This window comes from Betta splendens, chromosome 11 (genome assembly GCF_900634795.4).
Source record: "Betta splendens chromosome 11, fBetSpl5.4, whole genome shotgun sequence".
In the NCBI taxonomy this organism is placed as follows: Eukaryota; Metazoa; Chordata; class Actinopteri; order Anabantiformes; family Osphronemidae; genus Betta; species Betta splendens.
Window position 1 is genome coordinate 13,922,162 of NC_040891.2, and position 22,006 is coordinate 13,944,167.

The 22,006-nt window shown below is 42.5% G+C and overlaps 3 protein-coding genes across 7 annotated transcripts in view; all 3 read left to right on the forward strand.

The window, feature by feature from the left end:
• The first annotated feature begins 885 nt into the window (after positions 1 to 885).
• zmym4.1 (zinc finger MYM-type containing 4, tandem duplicate 1) lies at positions 886 to 10,234 on the forward strand. Of its 2 annotated transcripts, none has more exons than XM_029166874.3 (27): positions 886 to 1,110; positions 1,629 to 2,253; positions 2,437 to 2,586; positions 2,668 to 2,729; positions 2,891 to 3,043; positions 3,192 to 3,421; positions 3,513 to 3,690; positions 3,815 to 4,018; positions 4,211 to 4,361; positions 4,441 to 4,556; positions 4,669 to 4,848; positions 4,949 to 5,099; positions 5,176 to 5,348; positions 5,423 to 5,567; positions 5,678 to 5,773; positions 6,060 to 6,097; positions 6,208 to 6,349; positions 6,481 to 6,593; positions 6,686 to 6,908; positions 7,102 to 7,353; positions 7,573 to 7,682; positions 7,766 to 7,943; positions 8,077 to 8,228; positions 8,361 to 8,475; positions 8,563 to 8,811; positions 8,882 to 9,008; positions 9,212 to 10,234. In XM_029166874.3, the coding sequence occupies exons 1-27, from the start codon at positions 1,048 to 1,050 to the stop codon at positions 9,459 to 9,461; spliced, it is 4,626 nt and encodes a 1,541-aa protein (XP_029022707.1). In that variant the 5' UTR covers positions 886 to 1,047; the 3' UTR covers positions 9,462 to 10,234. The 2 variants fall into 2 exon arrangements, with proteins under 2 accessions (XP_029022707.1, XP_029022708.1); XM_029166875.2 differs by lacking the exon at positions 886 to 1,110 and adding an exon at positions 1,198 to 1,547.
• A 1,127-nt stretch (positions 10,235 to 11,361) lies between these two features.
• Positions 11,362 to 16,557, forward strand: LOC114865610 (histone-lysine N-methyltransferase NSD3-like). 2 transcript variants are annotated; one of them, XM_029166876.2, is made up of 8 exons: positions 11,362 to 11,478; positions 11,823 to 11,942; positions 12,192 to 12,351; positions 12,467 to 12,659; positions 12,969 to 14,769; positions 14,848 to 14,922; positions 15,125 to 15,237; positions 15,351 to 16,557. In XM_029166876.2, exons 2-8 carry the CDS (start codon positions 11,834 to 11,836, stop codon positions 15,453 to 15,455), a joined length of 2,556 nt encoding a protein of 851 aa, XP_029022709.1. In that variant the 5' UTR covers positions 11,362 to 11,478; positions 11,823 to 11,833; the 3' UTR covers positions 15,456 to 16,557. The 2 variants fall into 2 exon arrangements, with proteins under 2 accessions (XP_029022709.1, XP_029022710.1); XM_029166877.2 differs by having other exon boundaries at positions 12,969 to 13,209.
• A 219-nt stretch (positions 16,558 to 16,776) lies between these two features.
• Positions 16,777 to 22,006, forward strand: part of LOC114865608 (uncharacterized) — a 47,123-nt gene continuing 41,893 nt past the window's right edge. For all 3 annotated transcript variants that reach the window (XM_029166871.3, XM_041072854.2, XM_055513017.1), the window contains exons 1-10: positions 16,777 to 16,909; positions 17,254 to 17,373; positions 17,696 to 17,855; positions 17,972 to 18,164; positions 18,484 to 20,311; positions 20,390 to 20,473; positions 20,599 to 20,712; positions 20,810 to 20,963; positions 21,238 to 21,430; positions 21,689 to 21,748. In XM_029166871.3, the coding sequence (XP_029022704.1) occupies positions 17,265 to 17,373; positions 17,696 to 17,855; positions 17,972 to 18,164; positions 18,484 to 20,311; positions 20,390 to 20,473; positions 20,599 to 20,712; positions 20,810 to 20,963; positions 21,238 to 21,430; positions 21,689 to 21,748 (2,895 nt within the window). In that variant the 5' untranslated portion in view covers positions 16,777 to 16,909; positions 17,254 to 17,264. The remainder of the gene's footprint in view (positions 16,910 to 17,253; positions 17,374 to 17,695; positions 17,856 to 17,971; positions 18,165 to 18,483; positions 20,312 to 20,389; positions 20,474 to 20,598; positions 20,713 to 20,809; positions 20,964 to 21,237; positions 21,431 to 21,688; positions 21,749 to 22,006) is intronic.

Genomic DNA, 22,006 nt, shown 5'->3' on the forward strand with positions numbered 1-22,006 from the left:
AGGCTGTCGGCACTGCTGCCGTTCAACGCCTGCCGTCGGTCTGCGACACAGGTCCAGGCCCAGAACTATGTTCACTTCTCCCGGCCGATGCAGCTCAGCTCTAAGTCAACACCAGTGAGACGTCAGTCGCACAGACACACCCGTGAAGCAGAGGCTGGTGACCTACGACCTCTAGTGATGCGAGATCACAACAAATCCTCACCGTATGAACAACCCTTATCTGTCACTGGTAAACCTTATGGACCCAGCTGCAGTGAAGGCCCCGCCGTGCCGGAGCCTGTCGCTGCTGCTGCTGTCGGCCCGGCTCGTCCTCATCTTCATGTGTTTCTGCCCACAGAGGCAGAGAGAGACGAGGTGGACAGTGAGTCTGTGGATGAAGGCTTCATGGAGGAGCTGGACAGTAAGATGACCTGTCTATTGCTCCAAAAAGAACCACCAGCAGAGTCTTCTGCTGCCTGAATGTATAACATGCAATATAAATAAAATGAGCCACTGCTTCCATTCCTTTGTGAAGAAAAGAGATGTGTTTGTTCACATCCTGGCTGATCATCACTTATATAGCAGTACTTAAAATAAAGTCCAAAGCCCAGACCAAACCACCAGGCATTTTTTGTCCTTTTCTTCTTCTAATAAAAAATGTTTTAGAGCATCACCTTTGCTGGATTTTGGTTATTCTGTGTTCAGGCACCTTGAAAGCTTTTATTTGTGTTTCCCTTTCTCCTTCAACTGTGTTTTGCATTAAATATTGTGCATTTTAAGGATTATATTTTAAAAAAATGAAAAACTAAAACAGCATTCACGTTTTGCGTTGAGTATTCGGTGTGATGCCTTGTTTGGCCTGTGGGGGCGGAAGTGAGCGCTCCACGTTTGCTAAAAACCAACAGTAAGTAGAAGAAGACGGACATCCTGCAAAAAAACACTGTACGCAAATGATGTAGTTGTAGGCATGGGAAAGTATTTCTCAGTTTCGCTTGTGCAAAGTCTGCTCTAAACGCGCAGATTCGCATTTTACTTGCAAAACTTCAGGGACGGGCTTTAGGCGCAAACATGGCGACTACGGAAGCAGGAGACGGACAACAATGTCTGGCCACCAATGAAGTGGCTGGCGCGGTAATTTTCTGCATGTTGTAACGATCATAATTAGAACCGTGTTGAATGAAAAGCCCCCCCCCCCCCCACGGATTTGAAGTGAACACTTAATACATTATCTTTGTGGCTAGTTGTTGTGATGTGTAGACCTCTCTAACTATATGTTACTGCGGGCTTATTTGTAGGCATCAGGCTAACTTAGCCTTAGCTTAGCCAACGCTCAGCTAACTAGTTTTCTCCTGTTGGCATTTTAGTAACATAACATCGTACAGGTACAGAAGCATTGTTTGCAGAGGCAATTATCTATTTAATCCGGTCGGTTTATGCTAATGTTAGGCTGTAGATGTCTTAGAGCAGTGGTTGGGCAGCAGTGTTAGCTTACTTGTGTTTACATTGCAGAAATGTGCTGTTTACATGTGTTGTTTTAAAGCCAAATATGTATAAACAAATTACAACAGGTAACGTGCATCAAGTACTTCTGAAGCTTCTATTTTCAAAAATACAGTGTAAATTTATTAATTGTATATTGGTCTACAAAGGTTAAAGAAGACAAAGATATGGAGTCCATGGAAGCTGCACATGTTGGAGACACAGAGTTTCCTCGCTCTTCTCCTGCTGGACTATCTGAGCATGAAGAGGAGAGCAAACCTGTTGCCGCTAAAGAAGAAATGGAAGGAACAGAGGGAAAATATGAAAATGAGATCACTTCTCCTACATCGGTATCACGTCTAAATCCATCACCTTTACAGTCGTCACGTGCAGGAGAGACATGCAGTGCTGCTTTAGCTGACAGTTGTGAACCAGGTATCTCCTCTGAGGCTGAGGAGGACAGAACTGAGGTAAAAACCGAGGGACAGTTTGTAGTGGATGACATAACAATTATCGTAAAACAAAATGACTTGGATCAGAGTTCTTCAGGACCAGATGTGAGTATGGACACAAATCCTGATCTCAAGGATGAGGGAAACACAGAGGAAAAGATGGATCAAGACTCTGACACTATGGAGGCCACTGGGATGCAGAGCATTTCCATAGCTCCTGACCTTGATGCGGTGATGGACATTGGTGCTGTGGATCAGATGGACCAAGAAGCTCAAATGAAAGAGGAGGAATGTAATAGTTTGGATACTGACAGCAGTCAGTCACTCACTGTTTCAAATGCAGGTAAACAAAACAAATGTAGCTTTAATATGTAAATGCAGCACAAGCAAAATGTCTGTTAAATGTTTTATTTTGGAAACTATTGATCTTTTGAAATATGCCTGGATCAGCACAGACTGATCATTGTTCATGAATTTACTCCTGGTACTTAAAAGGTATTGTATTGTATTTAAAATGTTCTCATAGTCTCAGGGGCAGAGAGCAGCAGCTCTAATGTGGAAGGCGTGGATGTGAAACCCACTGTACTGCCACCACCAGCAGATGAGGATGTGAAAGTGGCTTTAGATTTGATTCAGTCCAGCATGTCTCCATTGTCTGAAGCCACAGCCAGTACAGGTAATCCCCTACAGAGAAAACATGCTTTGCATTGACGTCTGTGCTTTATTTTGTTTTGAACCTTTGCTTGTGTTTCTGTAGGACGGGACAGCTCACCAGCAGCTATGATAAATGGGATAAAAACTGTAAAGCTTGCAAAACAGGTAAAGCAGTTGGGTCCTATCCTTTTTAGCTGAAAAGCTAAAATACGATACTTTTATTATGTACACCTCAAGTCTGTTTCAGATTTTTGCCAAATAATTTCATAGCATGTTTGTAATGGTCTAAAGTATGGACATCAAGTATACATTTTCTTTTGTTGTAGGGGACGTTGGAGGAAGCAGCCCAGTCAGTGAAGTTGTCTCCTTCACCACCTTTGGTCAAGGTGAAGGATGAACCCATAGATGAGGAATATGAACACGCTCTGGTCTCATCATCTTCTATAACAAGTGTGAAGGATGAGCCTCTTGCTGCAAAGGTCAGAAATGTGTCTGCTTTTACCAAGGCTTATGAAAGTTTAGGTGTTACCGAGCAGTTCAGCTGTGTACATCAAACCCTCATCATCATTGGGGTTTGATGGATCCAGAGTCACTAAGCCGTCACTGACCCCTCTCTGGTGTTCACAGGAGGACTTGAAGATCGGATCAGTCTTCTCTGTGACTACTGAATCACAAGCGCTGCCTGTTGTCCACCCTTCTGCTGCGCAAATGTCCTGCTCTCACTGCAAGAAGGGCCTGATGAAAGGACAGACAGCTTACCAGCGGAGGGGCTCTTCGTCGCTCTTCTGCTCCACCACCTGCCTCACCGCATCTCTTCCCCTCAAAGGAGTCACAAAGATCTGCCACAGCTGCCAAAAGTCAGTTCATCAAAAGAAAACATGGTTTCCCTGGTTCCAAGCATAGAGTCACATTACATCCAAATCTTCTTGTCGCACTTTTTCCTCTCAGGGTGATATTACGGCCTCAGGACGTCATCCTGGCTCCAGATGCTCAAGGAGCCACGAAGGATTTCTGCAGCCAGAACTGCCTTACGTCCTTTAACTACAAGAAAGAATCGTCCAAAAGCCTCACCAACAAAAAAATATCACCAAAGCTGCTGTGCAGCATGTGCACAAGAAACTGTGTTGTAAGTCAAACAGTACTCCCCCGTTTTTATGAACTTTTTATGAACCACCCCATCAATAGCCAATAAAACAGGATAAACTGCTTTGAAGCTGTAATATAACGGTCGTTTGTTATTGTTCTGTCAGAGCAAACATGAAGTGGTCCTCAACGGGACCGTGCACAAGCTCTGCAGTGACGCCTGCTTCCAGCGTTTCCGTAGCATGCACAGCCTGTCCTTGAACGGCTGTGCCAGCTGTGGCACCTTCACCCACAGCAAACCGCTCCTGCTCAAGTTGGAAGATGGCAACAAAACCGTGTGCAATGAAGAGTGTCTGTCCAAGTTGAAAGAGGTATGAAAGGTTCAGGTCTGTTTAGGTCAGAGCAGTGTTTAGCTGCTGCTGGTTGACAGAATTACCTGAATGCTTCAGAAAGCTACAGATGTATGACTGTAAACTGGAGATGAGGCTTTGAATGGATTTGTTGTATTTTTATTTTGCTCTAACAGACTTTTTTTCTTGTTCTTTTCCTCCTTGTTGGTGTAGAAAATTAAGACGACTCATCCTTGCACCATGTGCCACACAGTGCGTCCTATGTCCGAGACCATCCACAATAGGAACAACGATGACTCTGTCAGTCTGTTCTGCAGCAGCAGCTGTGTAATGGCTTTCATGGTCCAGAGTGTCAGTTCATCAGGTACTGACAACAGGGTTTTGATTCAGGCATTCCACGTTAAAAAAAACATTTAATTTTGAGTTTTTCTTGGTTTTGACAGGTGCTCAGTTGAACTGTGATACTTGTGGAAAGAAAGCTGTCCCAGCCTATCACCTGGCCATGTCTGACACGACCATCAGGAACTTTTGCACACTATCGTGTGTCATGGTTTTTCAGGTATGAGGTTTACTTGCTAACACACTCAGACCAGATGAAACATACTGGATTGTTCTCACATCACCACAGGTTTTATTGACAGCGCCTTCATTTTGTTTTTTCGCTGCTTTAGGAAAAGTTCAAGTCGCAGAAACAAGTGAATGTTTTTACCAAGTTGCCCATAGGACCGGCCCAAATCGAGCCCACACCCTCTACCCAGCCTCAGCAAGAAGCCCCTATCAACCCGCCCAAACTGAGCTGCTTCCAGTGTACCTGCGACATAGTCTTCAAACCTGAGCTCATCCAGATCAAGGTATTTGGCTTTTTAACAGACCATCGTCAAAAGTTCAGAGTTGAGACAAAGCCACAGGCACTGATTGGACTGATTGTTCTTACCACCTCTCTGCTTGTAGGACAAGTTAGTTTTTGTGTGTAGCATGGACTGTTCTCTTGAGTTCAAGAAGTCCAACAGTCTGACGAACCTGTGTGAGTACTGCAAAATCGAAAAGATCACCAGAGACGCCAAGAGATTCGACACAAAAGACTGCCACTTCTGCAGCGACGGTGAGGAGAGGGCGGATGAGCTGTGCCAGGGGTTTGAAGCTGTGTGGTGTGTTATAAAGCTGTTCTCCTCTTCCAGGCTGTAAGCTCCTTTATAAACACGACCTAACTAAAAACTGGGGGGAATACTGTCACTCCTGCGTCTACTGCCACTGTGTGTCAAAAAAGCTGGTGACTGCTCAGTACGGGAACTTCACGGAGCAGTTCTGCTCGGAGGAGTGCAGGTCCAAATACACCATGCTCTTCTGCCACGTAAGTACGCCTCAGTGCTGCTACTTCGTCAAATCAGGTTTCCCAGTGAACCATTTATCATCACTTCCTCTCAGGTTGCCAAGTGTGACACCTGTGGGCGCAAACGGAGGCTGAGGCAGAGTCTCCCCATGATGGGGGAGGTCAAACACTTCTGTGACCTGAACTGTCTGCTGCAGTTCTGTAGCGATACGGTAGCCACGCAGGGCGAGGTCCTCACAGGTGTGTTGTTGTCTCCGTGTCACGTTTGGTTCCTTCTTTTCACCAAACATCCTCCTGTTTGATTGAGATGTGTCAGTATTCCATGATGTTTTATGGTCTTGGCTCTGCAGATAAAGAGGAGCCCACACCCGTCATCGCCAGCGTCGTCTCCCTAGCTGGTTCTCAGGACCTACAGACTGAGGGTTCTGACACACCAGCAGAAAAAAGTACAAACACACACACTTCTGTTCTGTATGTCAGATGCTTCATTCTCTCTGAAGCAGAGGTGTTAAACTGCGTTCCTTGTGGATTGGTGTCCCGGTTGGTTCTCCAACTCCCTGCTAGTTACCTTGAACAGGTGTGTCAGTTGGCTCATCCAGCTGCTGATTGACTTAACACACCTGATTAAGGTAATCAACAGGCTCTGTGGAAGGGATGGAAAACCAGCAAGGGACTGGTTTGAGTTTGACACCCCTGCTCCAAACTGATTCATACTTTTGTTTGTCTCCACAGGCACAGTGTCTAAAATTCAATCAAAACGCTCAGGACATGTAAGTTAGATGTGTTGTGTGTTTTATATGCAGCGAGCTGTTAGATTTACTTATGAGTGGAGTGTTCTAGGAGAAATACGCTCAATTAAGTGGAGATGTTGTTTTTTCAGATTGGTGTTCAGACAGATACTGTGAAACCTCATTTTACTGCACCTAAGATCCTGAAGAACAAGGCCCTGCTCTGTAGACCGCTGGTGCAGAACAAAGGAGTCTCCTGCAAAACCCAGACCACTGATGCAGAATCACAGACAAGTGAGATTCTCCACTTGGAGTTTGGTGACTTAAGGATACAGCAGCTGAAGCCCCTGTCCAACGACAGGTGGATGAGCTGCAGCTGTAATATTTGAATGAAGTATTAACTGTATTTTATTTCCTCTCTATAGGTGAAACCTTTCCTAAAGTCTTGGTCCTGCCCGTCCCGGTGCCTGTGTATGTTCCTGTACCCATGAACATGTACAGCCAGTGCACACCCCAGCCCGTTGGCCTGCCTCTACCTGTACGTCCTTTAGTTGGTTTATTCAGACGCCAGCAAACATTTTTAAATCATCATGACTCTATTTCCTTGTCTGTCGTTCCTGTTTTCTGCAGCTTCCTGTGCCCATGTTTCTTCCTGTGACTATGGACAGTGCTGAAAGCATTGTAGAGACCATCCAGGAGATCAAGGAGAAGATCCCGTCTGACCCTTTTGAGGCCGAGCTCATCCTCATGGCGGAGATGGTGGCGGAGCAGGAGACCGATGCCAAGCGGGAGAGACCCAAGGAGAAAGTTGTGGAGAAAGAGACTGAGAGACAAGAAACGCAAGCACCAGAAGGTGGGAAAGAAAAACACAAACAAATCTTTACATGTTTAAAACTATTCAGTTCATCTTGAAAAAAATCTACCTCAGACGGGAAGGCGTAAGCAAATAAATTTTAAACTAGCTTTAATCTCCTCCACGTCTCCCTTTTATTGATGCTAATTGTGTTTTATCTGGACAAACATTTACTCTCCCGTTTATTTTTCAGACCATGTCAGTAATTACAGTGACGACTTGGATACGGACGACTTGTCCAGTTTCCTCAACAACTGGGATGACACTTCGTCTGATGCAGGTCGGAAGTCGCCCGCTCGCCTTCAGGCCTGCGTCAGACCTTCAGACGCTCAGGAGAAGCTCAACCCCATAACGGCTGCTTCTGTGGCGTTGCCCAGCGAGCGTTACTCCGAGCCCTCATCTCCGGCTCCACGTCCCATGGACATAGAGGCTGACTTCACAGTTGGTGAGAAGAAGAGCTGTACCACATATAGAACGATCAAATTGTTAAATAACTGAGAGCTATATAGATAGAGAGATAGATATACATAGGTATAGATATAGATATATATATATTGGTGTGTGTATATGTGAATGTATGTATGTATGTATGTATGTATGTATACATACACACATTGTTCCAAGTGATGCTAAAAAATGCAAAAGTTTTGTGTGTATTTGTCAGAAACTCTGGAGAGAATGGCCCAAGAGAGAGAAGACAGTCAACGAGCTCAGAGTCCTCCGTGTGCCCCCCCACGGCGACGACAAGCTCACAGAAAAGCCAGAGTGAAGAGGGTAACGACACAAGGCCTGGTTACAGACATATTAAGATTTGACGTGTGTGATGTAGCCCCTCTCTGCCTCTTCGTTCATTCTAGGGTCGTCCTTCTCAGCGCTCGTCTAAAGCAGCTGAAGACGCATCAACAAATGCCTCTTCCAACAAGGTTGCGGCTGTCGAGATCCCAAAACTGAGGAGTCAGTATGGCGTTGATGCCTGGAAGCGATGGATCCAGTGGAGGAGAACTCAGCCCAACCTGCGGAATCCACGCTTCGGGTGTAAGTCTGCACAGACTGTTCCCTGTTCCTCTATTTTACTCTTTACATACTGACCATAATAAATATTGTAGTTATAGTTTAGTAGTAATGTAAGTGAACTAGCTCTCAAACGTTTCTCTTTTCTTCCTCTTAGCACGTCCAATAGAGTTGAAGGAGGATGTTCTTCTCTGCGCCACAGCTGAGCTGAGCTACGGCCTCTGTTGCTTCATCGCTGAGGTGAAACGACCAAACGGAGAGCCGTACTCACCTGACAGCCTCTTCTACCTCTGCCTCGGCATTCAGCAGGCAAGAAAAGCAGCACTTTGGCACCATATTCTGTTCCTCTTAAATCTCATTCTTTACACAAACTCAGCTGAGGAACTGGATGTTCTCCCAACTTCACTCAGTTTAGTTCTGCAACCTTTCGTCTTTCTGCAGCACCTGTTTGAGAACGGTCGGGTGGAGAACATATTCATGGATCTTTTCTACAACAAGTTCTCCATTGAGTTCACCAACATGCTGAAAGCCTTCACACCCTCCGTCACAGCCAGTGGTGAGTGATCACTCCCATCCAGGTTCTGTCTAATGACAACAACCAGTCACCACAGTCATCACCTCTCTGTTGATTCCCCTTTTCCAGGTTACATCCACTCTCGAGTTGAGGAGGAGTATCTGTGGGAATGTAAACAGCTGGGTGCGTACTCCCCCATCGTCCTCCTCAACACGCTGCTCTTCTTCTGCTGCAAGTACTTCGGCTTCACCACAGTGGAGCAGCACCGCCAGCTGTCCTTCGCCCACGTCATGCGCTGCACCAAAACCAACCCAAACAACACGAAGACGACGCTCCTGCGGTTCTACCCGCCCATATGCACGACTGAGGCAGAGACAGGTAGGAGTAAATGAGGAAACTCCTCATTCACATAATATACATGTATTGTGAATGGGTATTGTCTTCTCAGATGCAGAGGTCCCAGCCAAGAAACGAAAGGAGGATGAGAATAAAGACGAAGTCCTGGAGATGGCAGAGAACACGGAGAACCCCCTCCGCTGTCCTGTCAGACTCTACGAGTTCTACCTCTCAAAGTGGTTAGTGTAACATCAGTGATTGGTCTACAACTGAGACTATATTACGTACAAGAAAAAAATAATGATTTAAAACATAAAAACAACAACATACATTTAAAGTCACAAGTTTACATGTTGCACAAGTGTTTTAATTATCACTGTGAATATGAAGTGTGGTTTGAGCCTTTACCGAGCTAAATGATATCAACATCTCTCCCTTCCAGCTCGGAGTCAGTCAAGCAGCGCACTAACATTTTCTACCTTCACCCTGAGCGCTGCTGCGTCCCCAACAGCCCCCTGTGGTTCTCCTCCACCGCTCTGGATGACAGCACCATGGAGGCCATGCTCACCCGCATCCTCACCGTCCGGGAGCTGCATCTGGGGACGAGGAAAGAAGGTGGCGGTGTAGAGAGACAGACCACTGACGATCCACCATTTACACCTGACGGGGAGGAAGATGGGGATTCAGAGTGATGAGAGAAAGTGAACTGGTTCAGCAGCTTCTGTGTAAATGTTTATGATTACATTAGATTTCATTTAAATTGCCCAATAAACACAAATGGACAGAATAAATCCATATACAAATAAAACTACTGCAAAGAAAGACACTTCCTGAACATTTGGATCAGGAGTTTCAATCAAGTGTAAACTAAGTTGAAAAGTTGGACTCGGTGTTTGTTAAACAATTTGTTCAATGATTATTCAAGTTGTGAAAAAGTGTAAATGGTCCTTCTGCCTCTTTGGGGCAGATGAAGGTCCACCCTGACAAACTGTTGACCTTCTGTTGTACTTGTTTTTGCCTGTAGACAGTCATCAAACATCTTTGTGATGTAGATATGAAATACAACCCATCACTCTGAGTGGCAAACAAGCAGTAAACGGATTCTCAGCTGTCCATCAGGCTGTGATTTGGCTGAAGGTTTAGTCAAAGAGCAAGATGCCATTTGTACACGCTTGCTATTAAGAGTAGTTGGTTTCAAACACTTAAGACTATTCCAATTGGGGAAAATGATCTGAGTGTATGTCAAATTCATAAAGCTGACGTCTCTGTTTGCCCTTCTTGATTTCAGACTACATCTTTTTAGGCATGTCACTTCATCCAAAGCATCCTGAGATTTCAGCATTGTGCATAATCATGACCCCTGTCCCTTCATGTCCCTTCATGAAGCCCCCAGTCTGTAGAATATGGCTGCCACAGTATTTTTTAATGTCTGCTCCTTTTTGAATAAAAGCATTTAAAAACCTTGTCCAACACTCGATGTTGGATCTATGATCAGAAGACAATAATTTCCAGTAAATTAACGTACTAATGCCATAACCTATTGTTGTCATCCATCAGCTGTGCCAAGAGGGAAAAGGTGGAGCCTTTTTACCACAGCCAAGACCCAAAATGTCTGTGGAACGGCTTACGCTCTGTCACAGACTGTGAGTTCAGCAACAGGCAGGTGGAACTGGCCACTGCATCGCTTCCAGAGGAGCTGAACACCTTCTACGCCCGGTTTGATGCCACCAGACGAAGGCGACCTCATATTTACCCTAAACACTGCTGTAGTGGGACGGACTTTCAGGAGCGTGAACCCCCATAAAGCACCTGGGCCTGATGGCGTCCCAGGTCGGGCTTTGAAAGCACGCGCTGACCAGCATCCCCGACATTTTTAAGGTTCAAACATCTCAGTTTCCGGACACCGCAGGGCTGTGTCCTCAGCCCCTCCTCACTGTTCATGACTATACAGCCAAGCACAGCACAAACGCTATCATTACGATTTAATCAAGTGCTTTAACCTGTTTTAAGAAACTAGGTTCACTCAGGCTTCATCATCACTATTCCAGCTTAAGACATGTCCTTTAAATGTGTAAACCCGTTCTCATTGGATTAACACATGTTATCCACCCTTTTGCAGTTAACACTGATGTCATTCAAACAGTCTAAACTCTACAGTAGTTCTGCATTAACACCAGCTTCCTCACCAGCTTCTATCACGGTGTGGTACCGGAACTACTTCGATCAAAGTCAAAAAAGACTCAATATAACATGTTAACTGTTATAAGTGCAATATGCTACCCATGACTTCTGCAATATTAATTCAAAAATATTATTATCTTCCAGACCTGCAAAGATAGGCAACCAAAATGACATATTCTTAGTGATTGTATTTAATGTTCTTTTTTCTATTGGTATTTTATGTTTTTTTATTGCACTCATATTTTAAGAGTAAGTGTGCATTCTTGTGCATTTATATTTCATTGCATTGTTGACTGAGCGTCAACCTGCACATGACAAATAAACCGATCCGGATCTGAATGATACAACCCTTTTCTTTCACCGTTTGACAGAAGCGGGAAGTCACGTTCCGTGATTGGCTGAAGCCCTTCAAGAAATCTACGTCACGATGACGTGGCGTGGGACGCCCCGTAAGAATTGGTAAATGGCTGCCACCGTGTTTGAGGTACTTAACCCTATTTGCTTGTACTGATGGAAATTGAAGCAAAGGTAACGCTAATATGTTTCAGTATGTGATTATTGAGAAGGTCGTACGTGGTTTGCAAAGTGTTGGTAAACTGCTGATGCTTTGTTAACTATCGCTTGTAAAGAGTTAGCATGTTAGCAAAATAGGTGTGCATCATAATAACAGTGAGCTACAACTGTAATTTAGAAAAACTGGTTTAATTAAATATGCTAAAAGCAAAACATCAAACCAAACATTAAACAAACATCTCAGATTAGTTTTTACTCTGCTGTGTTATATATTTATTTGCCTCTGTTTTTTAAGTCAATCTCAGTGTTTATTGCCTATTAAGTGAACATTTTGATAAAACCTGGCATGTTCCTAACAGTTCCAGGTGCCATGGAAATGCAGAAAAAGCAGCAGACTCCTGAGCAGGATGCTCTGGAGCACATAGTCTCCTGCAGGGACAAACCCTTTCTGGAGGAAAGGCTTATAGATTCTTTCAAAGGTAGTTCTACGTTACTAATAGCAAGTATACCTAGTAAAAGTATTATTTCTGGTGTTTATCAACATGCTGGAATCTGTGTAATCCTATTATAATATTCAAAAGAGATAGAAAATGTATATTATGATCTTGTACACAGATTTTTATCTGTGTATAGATTTATAGATTTTTATAGATTTATAGATTACATGTTCAGGACAACAGTGTGTAATAGCAGAACAACTGTTAATTGTTTTAATCTATGATGTGTAGGGAGAGGTGTGTTTACCCAACAAGCTATTGAACCATCAACATTTGTTGTTGAATATCGTGGAAAAATCTCTCGTCTCAAAACCAGGAAGTCCAGAAGAAAACATGAAGATACGCTTAACAATTACTTGTATGAATTTTATTGGAAAGGAACACATTGGTGGTAAGCCATCTGTTATTTCTTCTGTTCTGACTTTACACCACATTATTTCTATAGGTTAACAACAACATTGACAAAGTTTGTAAGAAAACAGTATGATGAGTTTCATTGCTTGCAGCATTGATGCTTCAAAAGAGGATAAGACCCTTGGAAGAATTGTGAATGATGATCACATAAATCCCAACTGTGAAATGAAGAAAGTTGAATTTGAGGGGACTCCACACTTGTGCCTGTTTGCTCTGAGAGAAATATCTCTAGGCGAGGAAATAACATTCAACTACGGGACCTCCTCTTACCCATGGCGCTCAAAGGTAAGTTAACACTATGAAAAGAGCGCTTAAGGTTCTGTATGAAACTGTTCCATTTCTTTGTATTGTGACAATTACATAGCAACAAATAGCATAACAAATTTCAAAACAACTGTAAATCGCAAAGGCAGAGTTTGTTTGTGAACATCTTTAATAGTTTTTAGACATTCCAGTTGTTTGACTTATTTTAAACAATGGAGGTCTAGTCTTTTCTACTGAACTATGGTTGCTGTTTTTAATGACACACTAGCAGAGCTATAGATCATTTTTTTGTAAGTGACCTGTCGCTTGTCCTTATGTTTGTGTTTATAGCTTGTGGCAGCTTCGTGCTCTGACGAAGAAGAACTTGGTGATCCAAAGTCTAAACGTGTCTCAGATGGGAACTATGAACCTGAACAGGCTGCTTTGATCTCAGATGGTGACTATAAACCAGAGGAGGCAGGATCAAGCTCAGACGTACATGGCTCAGATAATGATTGTGATAACAAGGATACAGAAGAACCCAAAGCTGTACATCAGTCCAGGAGAAATTATTGTTACGTTTGTGGAAAAGGTATGACTAAAATTTCTCGTCATCTTGTAAGGCATGCTGATGAGGAGCCTGACATCGCAAAGGTTTTGGCATTACCCAAAAATTCAAAGGAACGGAAAATGTTGCTGAACGACTTAAGGAACAGAGGAGACTACAAGCATAATCAAAAAGTGTTGAAGACCAACTGTGGAGTTTTAAAAGCAAAAAGACGGACAAAAACCCAAACAGTGAATGGCGAAACCCATACACACTGTCAGCATTGTAAAGGCTTCATCAGTCGTACATTCATGTCAAGTCATTTCTCCAAATGTCCCAATATCTCATCAAACAAGGCAAAGATCTTTCATGAGTCTGAAAAATCATCATTGTTTACAGCACCTCTTTCTGATATGCAGAGGATTATTTTAGGCTTGCCAAGTGATGAGACGTCATTTATGGTTAAACATGATGCAGTTCTTATACTGCTGACACAGTTTCTGTCAGACAAGTATGATGGATGTCAAGAGAAACATGAGGACATCAAACAGATGCTTAGACAAATGGGAGAGTTCCTGTTGGCGCTGCACGGAAAATCAATATTTAGCTTTAAAGATGCTCTAAAACCCCAAAATTTCAGCAAGATTGTTGAGACTGTCAAAAGCATCGCTGGATTCAATGAGAAAAAGGGGAGATATAAAAAAACAGGTGTTGCATTAACATTAGGACAAACACTAAAAGAAATTGCTAACGTTGTTGTCAGTAAAGCGGAAGCTGATGCTGATGAGGAGATGGTGCGAGACACAAAGACATTCATTAAATTGTGTGAAGAAGAATGGAAAAATTTGTCCTTTGACAAAAAGGAGAATCTGTTGAGTCCACCGAAAGTAAATCGCCCATCTACGATACCATTTACACAGGATGTGCAGGCTTTGTACAAGTGCCTTGAAACAACTTTAACTTCTGCCATTGACACAATTAAAAAGTACGAAAGCCCACAAGTCTACACTGCACTTTGCAGAGTGATAGTGGCACAGGTGGTTGTTTTAAATAAAGGTGCATGTGAGGTTTCAAAAATGACATTGGAGTCATTCCAGAAGAGGGAAGACGCTGCTCAAGTGCTCTCCAAGCACTTTGTCCAAATAAATATGCCAAACAAGACTAGAAGAAATGTTCCTGTGTTGTTGACTTCTAAACTTGTTGATGCATTAAACCTGCTTTTGAGCAAGAGAATGACATGTGGCGTGCACAAAGACAATGGTTTTGTGTTTGCAAAGCCCGATGGTTCTCCTTCAAGCTTCCTAAGAGGGAGAATTTGCATTAAGCTTTTTATTAATTTGTGTCATGCAAAGAACCCAGAGTACCTCCTCTCAGCAAATTTTCAAAAGCGCATTGTAAGAGTTTTCCAGATTCTTAATCTAGAAAGTGATGAGCTGGAGCACCTTGCTAAGCTTTTGGGCCGTAACATCTGCACTGAGAAGAGCTATTACCGGCAGCCAGAGGCAGCTGTGGAGCTGGCAAAAATCGCACAACTGCTGTTGGCAATGGAAGAAGGTTCCCTGGAAAGATTTAAAGGAAACTCTCTGAATGACATCGAGATAGAAGGTGCTTGTTCGCTTTTGTACACATAGCAAACCCGACTCTGTCTGAAAAGAACTCAGTATTCTTTTTTTTCATTCCTAGATATACTGGAACCGGCCAGCCCTAAAAGTGATGATGGTGCAGAAAATGAAAGACAAGGTCTTTTTCCTGAGTGGAGTGAGTTGACATCACATTATATTGTATTTTGAAGTTTATGTTCGAAACCAATAATTATAATGTTTAACAACATCGTTCAAACTTCATGTCTTCATATCTCTCTGTTGAGATTTGTCTGTGAACTGACTCCTGAACAGAATGCCCTCAAGTACATCAAGGCTTAATACTTGAGTATTAACTGTATTTTATTTCCTCTCTATAGGTGAAACCTTTCCTAAAGTCTTGGTCCTGCCCGTCCCGGTGCCTGTGTATGTTCCTGTACCCATGAACATGTACAGCCAGTGCACACCCCAGCCCGTTGGCCTGCCTCTACCTGTATGTTCTTCAGTCGTTTTACTCAGACCTGAGCAAACCTTTTGTAAATGACATGGCCTTTGATTAAACTGAATTGCCCCTATTTCCTTTGCTGTTGTTCCTGTTTTCTGCAGCTTCCTGTGCCGTTGTTCCTTCCTGTGACTAGGGACAGTGCTGAAAGCATTGTTGATACCATCCAGGAGATCAAAGAGAAGATCCCATCTGATCGTTTTGAGTGAATATGAAGTGTAGTTAGAGCCTTTACCGAGCTAAATGATATCAACATCTCTCCCTTCCAGCTCGGAGTCAGTCAAGCAGCGCACTAACATTTTCTACCTTCACCCTGAGCGCTGCTGCGTCCCCAACAGCCCCCTGTGGTTCTCCTCCACCGCTCTGGATGACAGCACCATGGAGGCCATGCTCACCCGCATCCTCACCGTCCGGGAGCTGCATCTGGGGACGAGGAAAGAAGGCGGCGGTGTAGAGAAACAGACCACTGACGATCCACCATTTACACCTGACGGGGAGGAAGATGGGGATTCAGAGTGATGACAGAAAGTGAACTGGTTCAGCAGCTTCTGTGTAAATGTTTATGATTACATTAGATTTCATTTAAATTGCCCAATAAACACAAATGGACAGAATAAATCCATATACAAATAAAACTACTGCAAAGAAAGACACTTCCTGAACATTTGGATCAGAAGTTTCAGATTTTTAAGTGTAAACTAAGTTGAAAAGTTGGACTCGGGGTGTTTGTTAAACAATTTGTTCAATGATTATTCAAGTTGTGAAAAAGTGTAAATGGTCCTTCTGCCTCTTTGGGGCAGATGAAGGTCCACCCTGACAAACTGTTGACCTTCTGTTGTACTTGTTTTTGCCTGTAGACAGTCATCAAACATCTTTGTGATGTAGATATGAAATACAACCCATCACGCTGAGTGGCAAACAAGCAGTAAACGGATTCTCAGCTGTCCATCAGGCTGTGATTTGGCTGAAGGTTTACTCAAAGAGCAAGATGCCATTTGTACACGCTTGCTATTAAGAGTAGTTGGTTTCAAACACTTGAGACTATTCCAATTGGGGAAAATGATCTGAGTGTATGTCAAATTCATAAAGCTGACGTCTCTGTTTGCCCTTCTTGATTTCAGACTACATCTTTTTAGGCATGTCACTTCATCCAAAGCATCCTGAGATTTCAGCATTGTGCATAATCATGACCCCTGTATTTTGTAAAAGTAAAGAAATGCTGTCCCTTCATGAAGCCCCCAGTCTGTAGAATATGGCTGCCACAGTATTTTTTAATGTCTGTTCCTTTTTGAATAAAACCTTTTAAAAATCTCGGTGTTTCAGGTAAGACAATAGTTACTCTGAGGTAACGTACTAATGCCATGACGTATTACTTGTCGTAATGTGGGGACTCTTCTCCTGCCTCATGTCCCCATAATACACCGTTTTTTTACGTGCCTTGTTGTTCACCACTGCTCCTCGCGGTGGAATGTTTTTCGGACGCTGATTGGCTGCTTCGACAGAAGGGGGAAGCCACGTTCCGCAATTGGCTGAATCTCGTCAGATAGTGTAACGTCACGATGACGCGGTCATGGAACGCGCAGCAGAAATTGGAAAATGGCTGCCACCGTGTTTGTGGTGCTTGTAACCCTCTTTGCTTGTACTATGGGAAATTGAAGCAAAGGTAATGCTGCTATGTTTCAATATGTGATTTTTGAGAAGGTCGTACGTGGTTTGCAAAGTGTTGGTAAACTGCTGATGCTTTGTTATCTATCGCTTGTAAAGAGTTAGCATGTTAGCAAAATAGGTGTGCATCATAATAACAGTGAGCTACAACTGTAATTTAGAAAAACTGGTTTAATTAAATATGCTAAAAGCAAAACATCAAACCAAACATTAAACAAACATCTCAGATTAGTTTTTACTCTGCTGTGTTATATATTTATTTGCCTCTGTTTTTTAAGTCAATCTCAGTGTTTATTGCCTATTAAGTGAACATTTTGATAAAACCTGGCATGTTCCTAACAGTTCCAGGTGCCATGGAAATGCAGAAAAAGCAGCAGACTCCTGAGCAGGATGCTCTGGAGCACATAGTCTCCTGCAGGGACAAACCCTTTCTGGAGGAAAGGCTTATAGATTCTTTCAAAGGTAGTTCTACGTTACTAATAGCAAGTATACCTAGTAAAAGTATTATTTCTGGTGTTTATCAACATTCTGGAATCTGCATATTATTATAATATTTAAATGAGATAGAATATGCATATTATGATTTTTGTACACAGTGCAATATAGAGAAGAGAAGAATGTATCCCCTGTAGAAAACAAGCATGACTGAATGTGTTTTAATACATGGAGGCCTGAAGTGGCTGTGTATCTCCTATGCACTTTTTTAATTTATAGATTAAATGTTCAGGACAACAGTGTGTCATAGCAGAACAATCTGTTAATTGTGTTAATCTTTGATGTGTAGGGAGAGGTGTGTTTACCCAACAAGCCATTGAACCATCCACATTTGTTGTTGAATATCGTGGAAAAATCTCTCATCTCAAAACCAGGAAGTCCAGAAGAAAACATGAAGATACGCTTAACAATTACTTGTATGAATTTTCTTGGAAAGGAACACATTGGTGGTAAGCCATCTGTTATTTCTTCTGTTCTGACTTTACACCACAATATTTCTATAGGTTAACAACAACATTGACAAAGTTTATAAGAAAACAGTATGATGAGTTTCATTTGCTTGCAGCATTGATGCTTCAAAAGAGGATAAGACCCTTGGAAGAATTGTGAATGATGATCACATAAATCCCAACTGTGAAATGAAGAAACTTGAACTTGAGGGGACTCCACACTTGTGCCTGTTTGCTCTGAGAGAAATATCTCTAGGCGAGGAAATAACATTCAACTACGGGACCTCTTCTTACCCATGGCGCTCAAGGGTAAGTTAACACTATGAAAAGAGCGCTTAAGGTTCTGTATGAAACTGATCCATTTCTCTGTATTTTGACAATTACATTGTCAATCTTCATAAGAATTTATAAAAACAGATGTAAATTGCAAAGGCATGGTTATTTATAGTTACTTTATGTAAACATCTTTAATGGTTTTAGACATTCCAGTTGTTTGACTTATTTTAAACAATGGAGGTCTAGTCTTTTCTACTGAACTATGGTTGCTGTTTTTAATGACACACTAGCAGAGCTATAGATCATTTTTCTGTAAGTGACCTGTCGCTTGTCCTTATGTTTGTGTTTTCAGCTTGTGGCAGCTTCATGCTCTGACGAAGAAGAACTTGGTGATCCAAAGTCTAAACGTGTCTCAGATGGGAACTATGAACCTGAACAGGCTGCTTCGAGCTCAGATGAACATGGTTCAGATGGTGACTATAAACCAGAAGAGGCAGCGTCAAGCTCAGACGTACATGACTCAGATAATGATTCTGATAACAAAGACACAGAAAAGCCCATAGCTGTACATCAGTCCAGGAGAAATTATTGTTACGTTTGTGGAAAAGGTATGAGTAAAATTTCCCGTCATCTTGTAAGGCATGCTGATGAGGAGCCTGACATCGCAAAGGTTTTGGCATTACCCAAAAATTCAAAGGAACGGAAAATGTTGCTGAACGACTTAAGGAACAGGGGAGACTACAAGCATAACCAAAAAGTGTTGAAGACCAACTGTGGAGTTTTAAAAGCAAAAAGACAGAGAAGAACCCAAACAGTGAATGGCGAAACCCATACACACTGTCAGTATTGCAAAGGCTTCATCAGCCGTAGACTCATGTCGAATCACTTCTCCAGATGCCCCAATATCACAGCAAACAAGGCAAACATCCTTCATGAGTCCGATGTTGCAGAATCATCATTGTCTAAAACACCTCTTTCTGATATGCAGAAGATTATTTTAAGCTTGCCAAGTGATGAGACGTCGTTTATGGTTAAACATGATGCAGTTCTTATACTGCTGACACAGTCTCTGTCAGACAAGTATGATGGATGTCAAGAGAAACACGAGGACATCAAACAGACACTGAGACAAATGGGGAAATTCTTGTTGGCGCTGCACGGAAGATCAATATTTAGCTTTAAAGATGCTCTAAAACCCCAAAACTTCAGCAAGATTGTTGAGACTGTCAAAAGCATCGCTGGATTCAATGAGAAAAAGGGGAGATATAAAAAAACAGGTGTTGCAATAACATTAGGACAAACACTAAAAGATATTGCTAACGTTGTTGTCAGTAAAGCTGAAGCGGAAGCTGATGCTGATGAGGAGATGGTGCGAGACACAAAGACATTCATTAAATTGTGTGAAGAAGAATGGAAAAATTTGTCCTTTGACAAAAAGGAGAATCTGTTGAGTCCACCGAAAGTAAATCGCCCATCTACGATACCATTTACACAGGATGTGCAGGCTTTGTACAAGTGCCTTGAAACAACCTCAGCATCTGCCATTGATACAGTGAAAAAGTACGAAAGCCCACAAGTCTACACTGCACTTTGCAGAGTGATAGTGGCACAGGTGTTCATTTTAAATAAAGGTGCATGTGAGGTTTCAAAAATGACATTGGAGTCATTCCAGAAGAGGGAAGACGCTGCTCAAGTGCTCTCCAAGCACTTTGTCCAAATAAATATGCCAAGCAAGACTGGAAGAAATGTTCCTGTGTTGTTGACTTCTAAACTTGTTGATGCATTAAACCTGCTTTTGAGCAAGAGAATGACATGTGGCGTGCACAAAGACAATGGTTTTGTGTTTGCAAAGCCTGATGGTTCTCCTTCAAGCTTCCTAAGTGGGAGACCTTGCATCAAGATGTTTATTAATTTGTGTCATGCAAAGAACCCAGAGTACCTCTTCTTAGCAAAATTTCAAAAGCGCATCACAAGAGTTTTCCAGATTCTTAATCTAGAAAGTGATGAGCTGGAGCACCTTGCTAAGCTTTTGGGCCGTGACATCTGCACTGAGAAGAGCTATTACCGGCAGCCAGAGGCAGCTGTGGAGCTGGCAAAAATCGCTCAACTGCTGTTGGCAATGGAAGAAGGTTCCCTGGAAAGATTTAAAGGAAACTTTCTGAATGACATCGAGATAGCAGGTGCTTGTTCGCTTTTGTACACATGGCAAACCCAACTCTGTCTGAAAAAAACTCAGTATTCTTTTTTCCCCATTCAAGACCAACTAGAACCTGATGAAAAGGCCAGCTCTAAAAGTGATGATGGTGCAGAAAATGAAAGATGTGGTCTTTTTCCTCAGTGGCGTGAGTTGATTTTGAAGTATACGTTCAAAACCGACATCTGTTATGTTTACCAGCACGATTCAAGCTTCATATCTCTCTGTTGTTTTATACCTGTTATTAATTTCACACTTTGTCTAATTCATCAGAGGATGTGGATTATCCGCACTGTGAACTGACCCCTGAACAGGATGCCCTCAAGCACATCGAGGCTTGTAAAGACAAACCTTTTTTGGAGGGATTATTTATTGACCACTTTAAAGGTTGGTGGTGCATCTCCCACTCTCTATCTTAAATATTCCCCTAAGGTTCCGTGGTGGCTTTTGACAACTGGCATATTAAGCTGACTGTTGTTTTTAGGGAGAGGTGTATTCACCCATGAATCCATTGAACCGTCTACATTTGTTCTTGAGTATCGGGGGAACGTTTCTTCTCAAACAACGCAGGAAAACAACGATGGTGATACTCTGAACAATTACTTGTTTAACTTTTCCTTTAATGGGAGCAACTGGTGGTGAGTTTACAATTTATTTGCTGCTTTTGTTGTTAACGAACAAATCATTTAGTGTAGCTATTCAGCAAACCAGCCTGAAGTGAAATAATGTACCTTGATGAGAATCTAGAAATAGTCGTGAAATAGTTTTTATTTGAAAAATAAAATTAAGTATCTTAGATAATAGAATAGGAGATTAAAAGAAATACAAGAATCTATGTGTCTTTCTCCAGTCTCAGCATTGTTCAACGTGGTAATGGATGTTCAGAGTCACTGACAACATTTTTATTTCCAGCATCGATGCCTCAACAGATGATGGGACTCTCGGGAGGCTGGTGAACGATGAACACAAGAGTCCCAACTGTGAAATGAGAAAGGTTACCCATGAGGGGAAGCCACACTTGTGTTTGTTTGCACTGAAGAAAATCTTTGCCGGGGAAGAGATTACTTACAACTACGGGGACTCCGCCTATCCGTGGCGTTCAGCGGTGAGCGCCTGGCCTTTGACTTTCATTTTCAAATTTAATTTCTTCCATCCATCCATCCATTTTCTAAGCCGCTTATTCCCTAATGCGGGGTCACGGGGGTGCTGGAGCCTAACCCAGCTGGCTATGGGCGAGAGGCAGGGTACACCCTGGACGGGTCACCAGTCCATCGCAGGGCAAATTTAATTTCTTCTTTTATAAAATGAAGAGATGTCAAGTGTTAGTAGAAGTCAACTTTTGTTTTGCTGATTATATTTGCAGGAATCCAGTAAGAAACATGACGTGAGAATTACTGCTGCAACCTCCCCAGGAAAGGAAGGGGTGAGTGTTTGTTTTCCATAAAACACCAGCAGATCTGCTGCCACTTCCCTTGCCTTGTCTGTTGTACTAGTTACTACCTTCTGAATGTTGGTTTTGTTTCAAAGCCTTCCATTTATGTCAGTGGTTAGACATTGCATGCTAGATCTTCATGCCTTGGTTCATTAAGACATGAACCTTCCTGTAGTCACTGAATTTCTGTTTAGAAGTGCTACTCTAGAAATATTGTAGTATAAAAGTGTATAAAAGTTTTGTAAGATG

Excerpts from the sequence above, each read along its gene's own strand:
- zmym4.1 (XM_029166874.3), top strand. The coding sequence starts at position 1,048 with ATGGCGACTACGGAAGCAGGAGACGGACAACAATGTCTGGCCACCAAT. Across the intron at positions 7,354-7,572 it reads AGAGGCTGACTTCACAGTTG|AAACTCTGGAGAGAATGGCC; the intron begins GTGAGAAGAAGA and ends TGTATTTGTCAG. Across the intron at positions 8,229-8,360 it reads TCTGCCTCGGCATTCAGCAG|CACCTGTTTGAGAACGGTCG; the intron begins GCAAGAAAAGCA and ends GTCTTTCTGCAG.
- LOC114865610 (XM_029166876.2), top strand. The coding sequence starts at position 11,834 with ATGGAAATGCAGAAAAAGCAGCAGACTCCTGAGCAGGATGCTCTGGAG. Across the intron at positions 11,943-12,191 it reads GCTTATAGATTCTTTCAAAG|GGAGAGGTGTGTTTACCCAA; the intron begins GTAGTTCTACGT and ends TATGATGTGTAG. Across the intron at positions 15,238-15,350 it reads CCGTTGGCCTGCCTCTACCT|CTTCCTGTGCCGTTGTTCCT; the intron begins GTATGTTCTTCA and ends TGTTTTCTGCAG.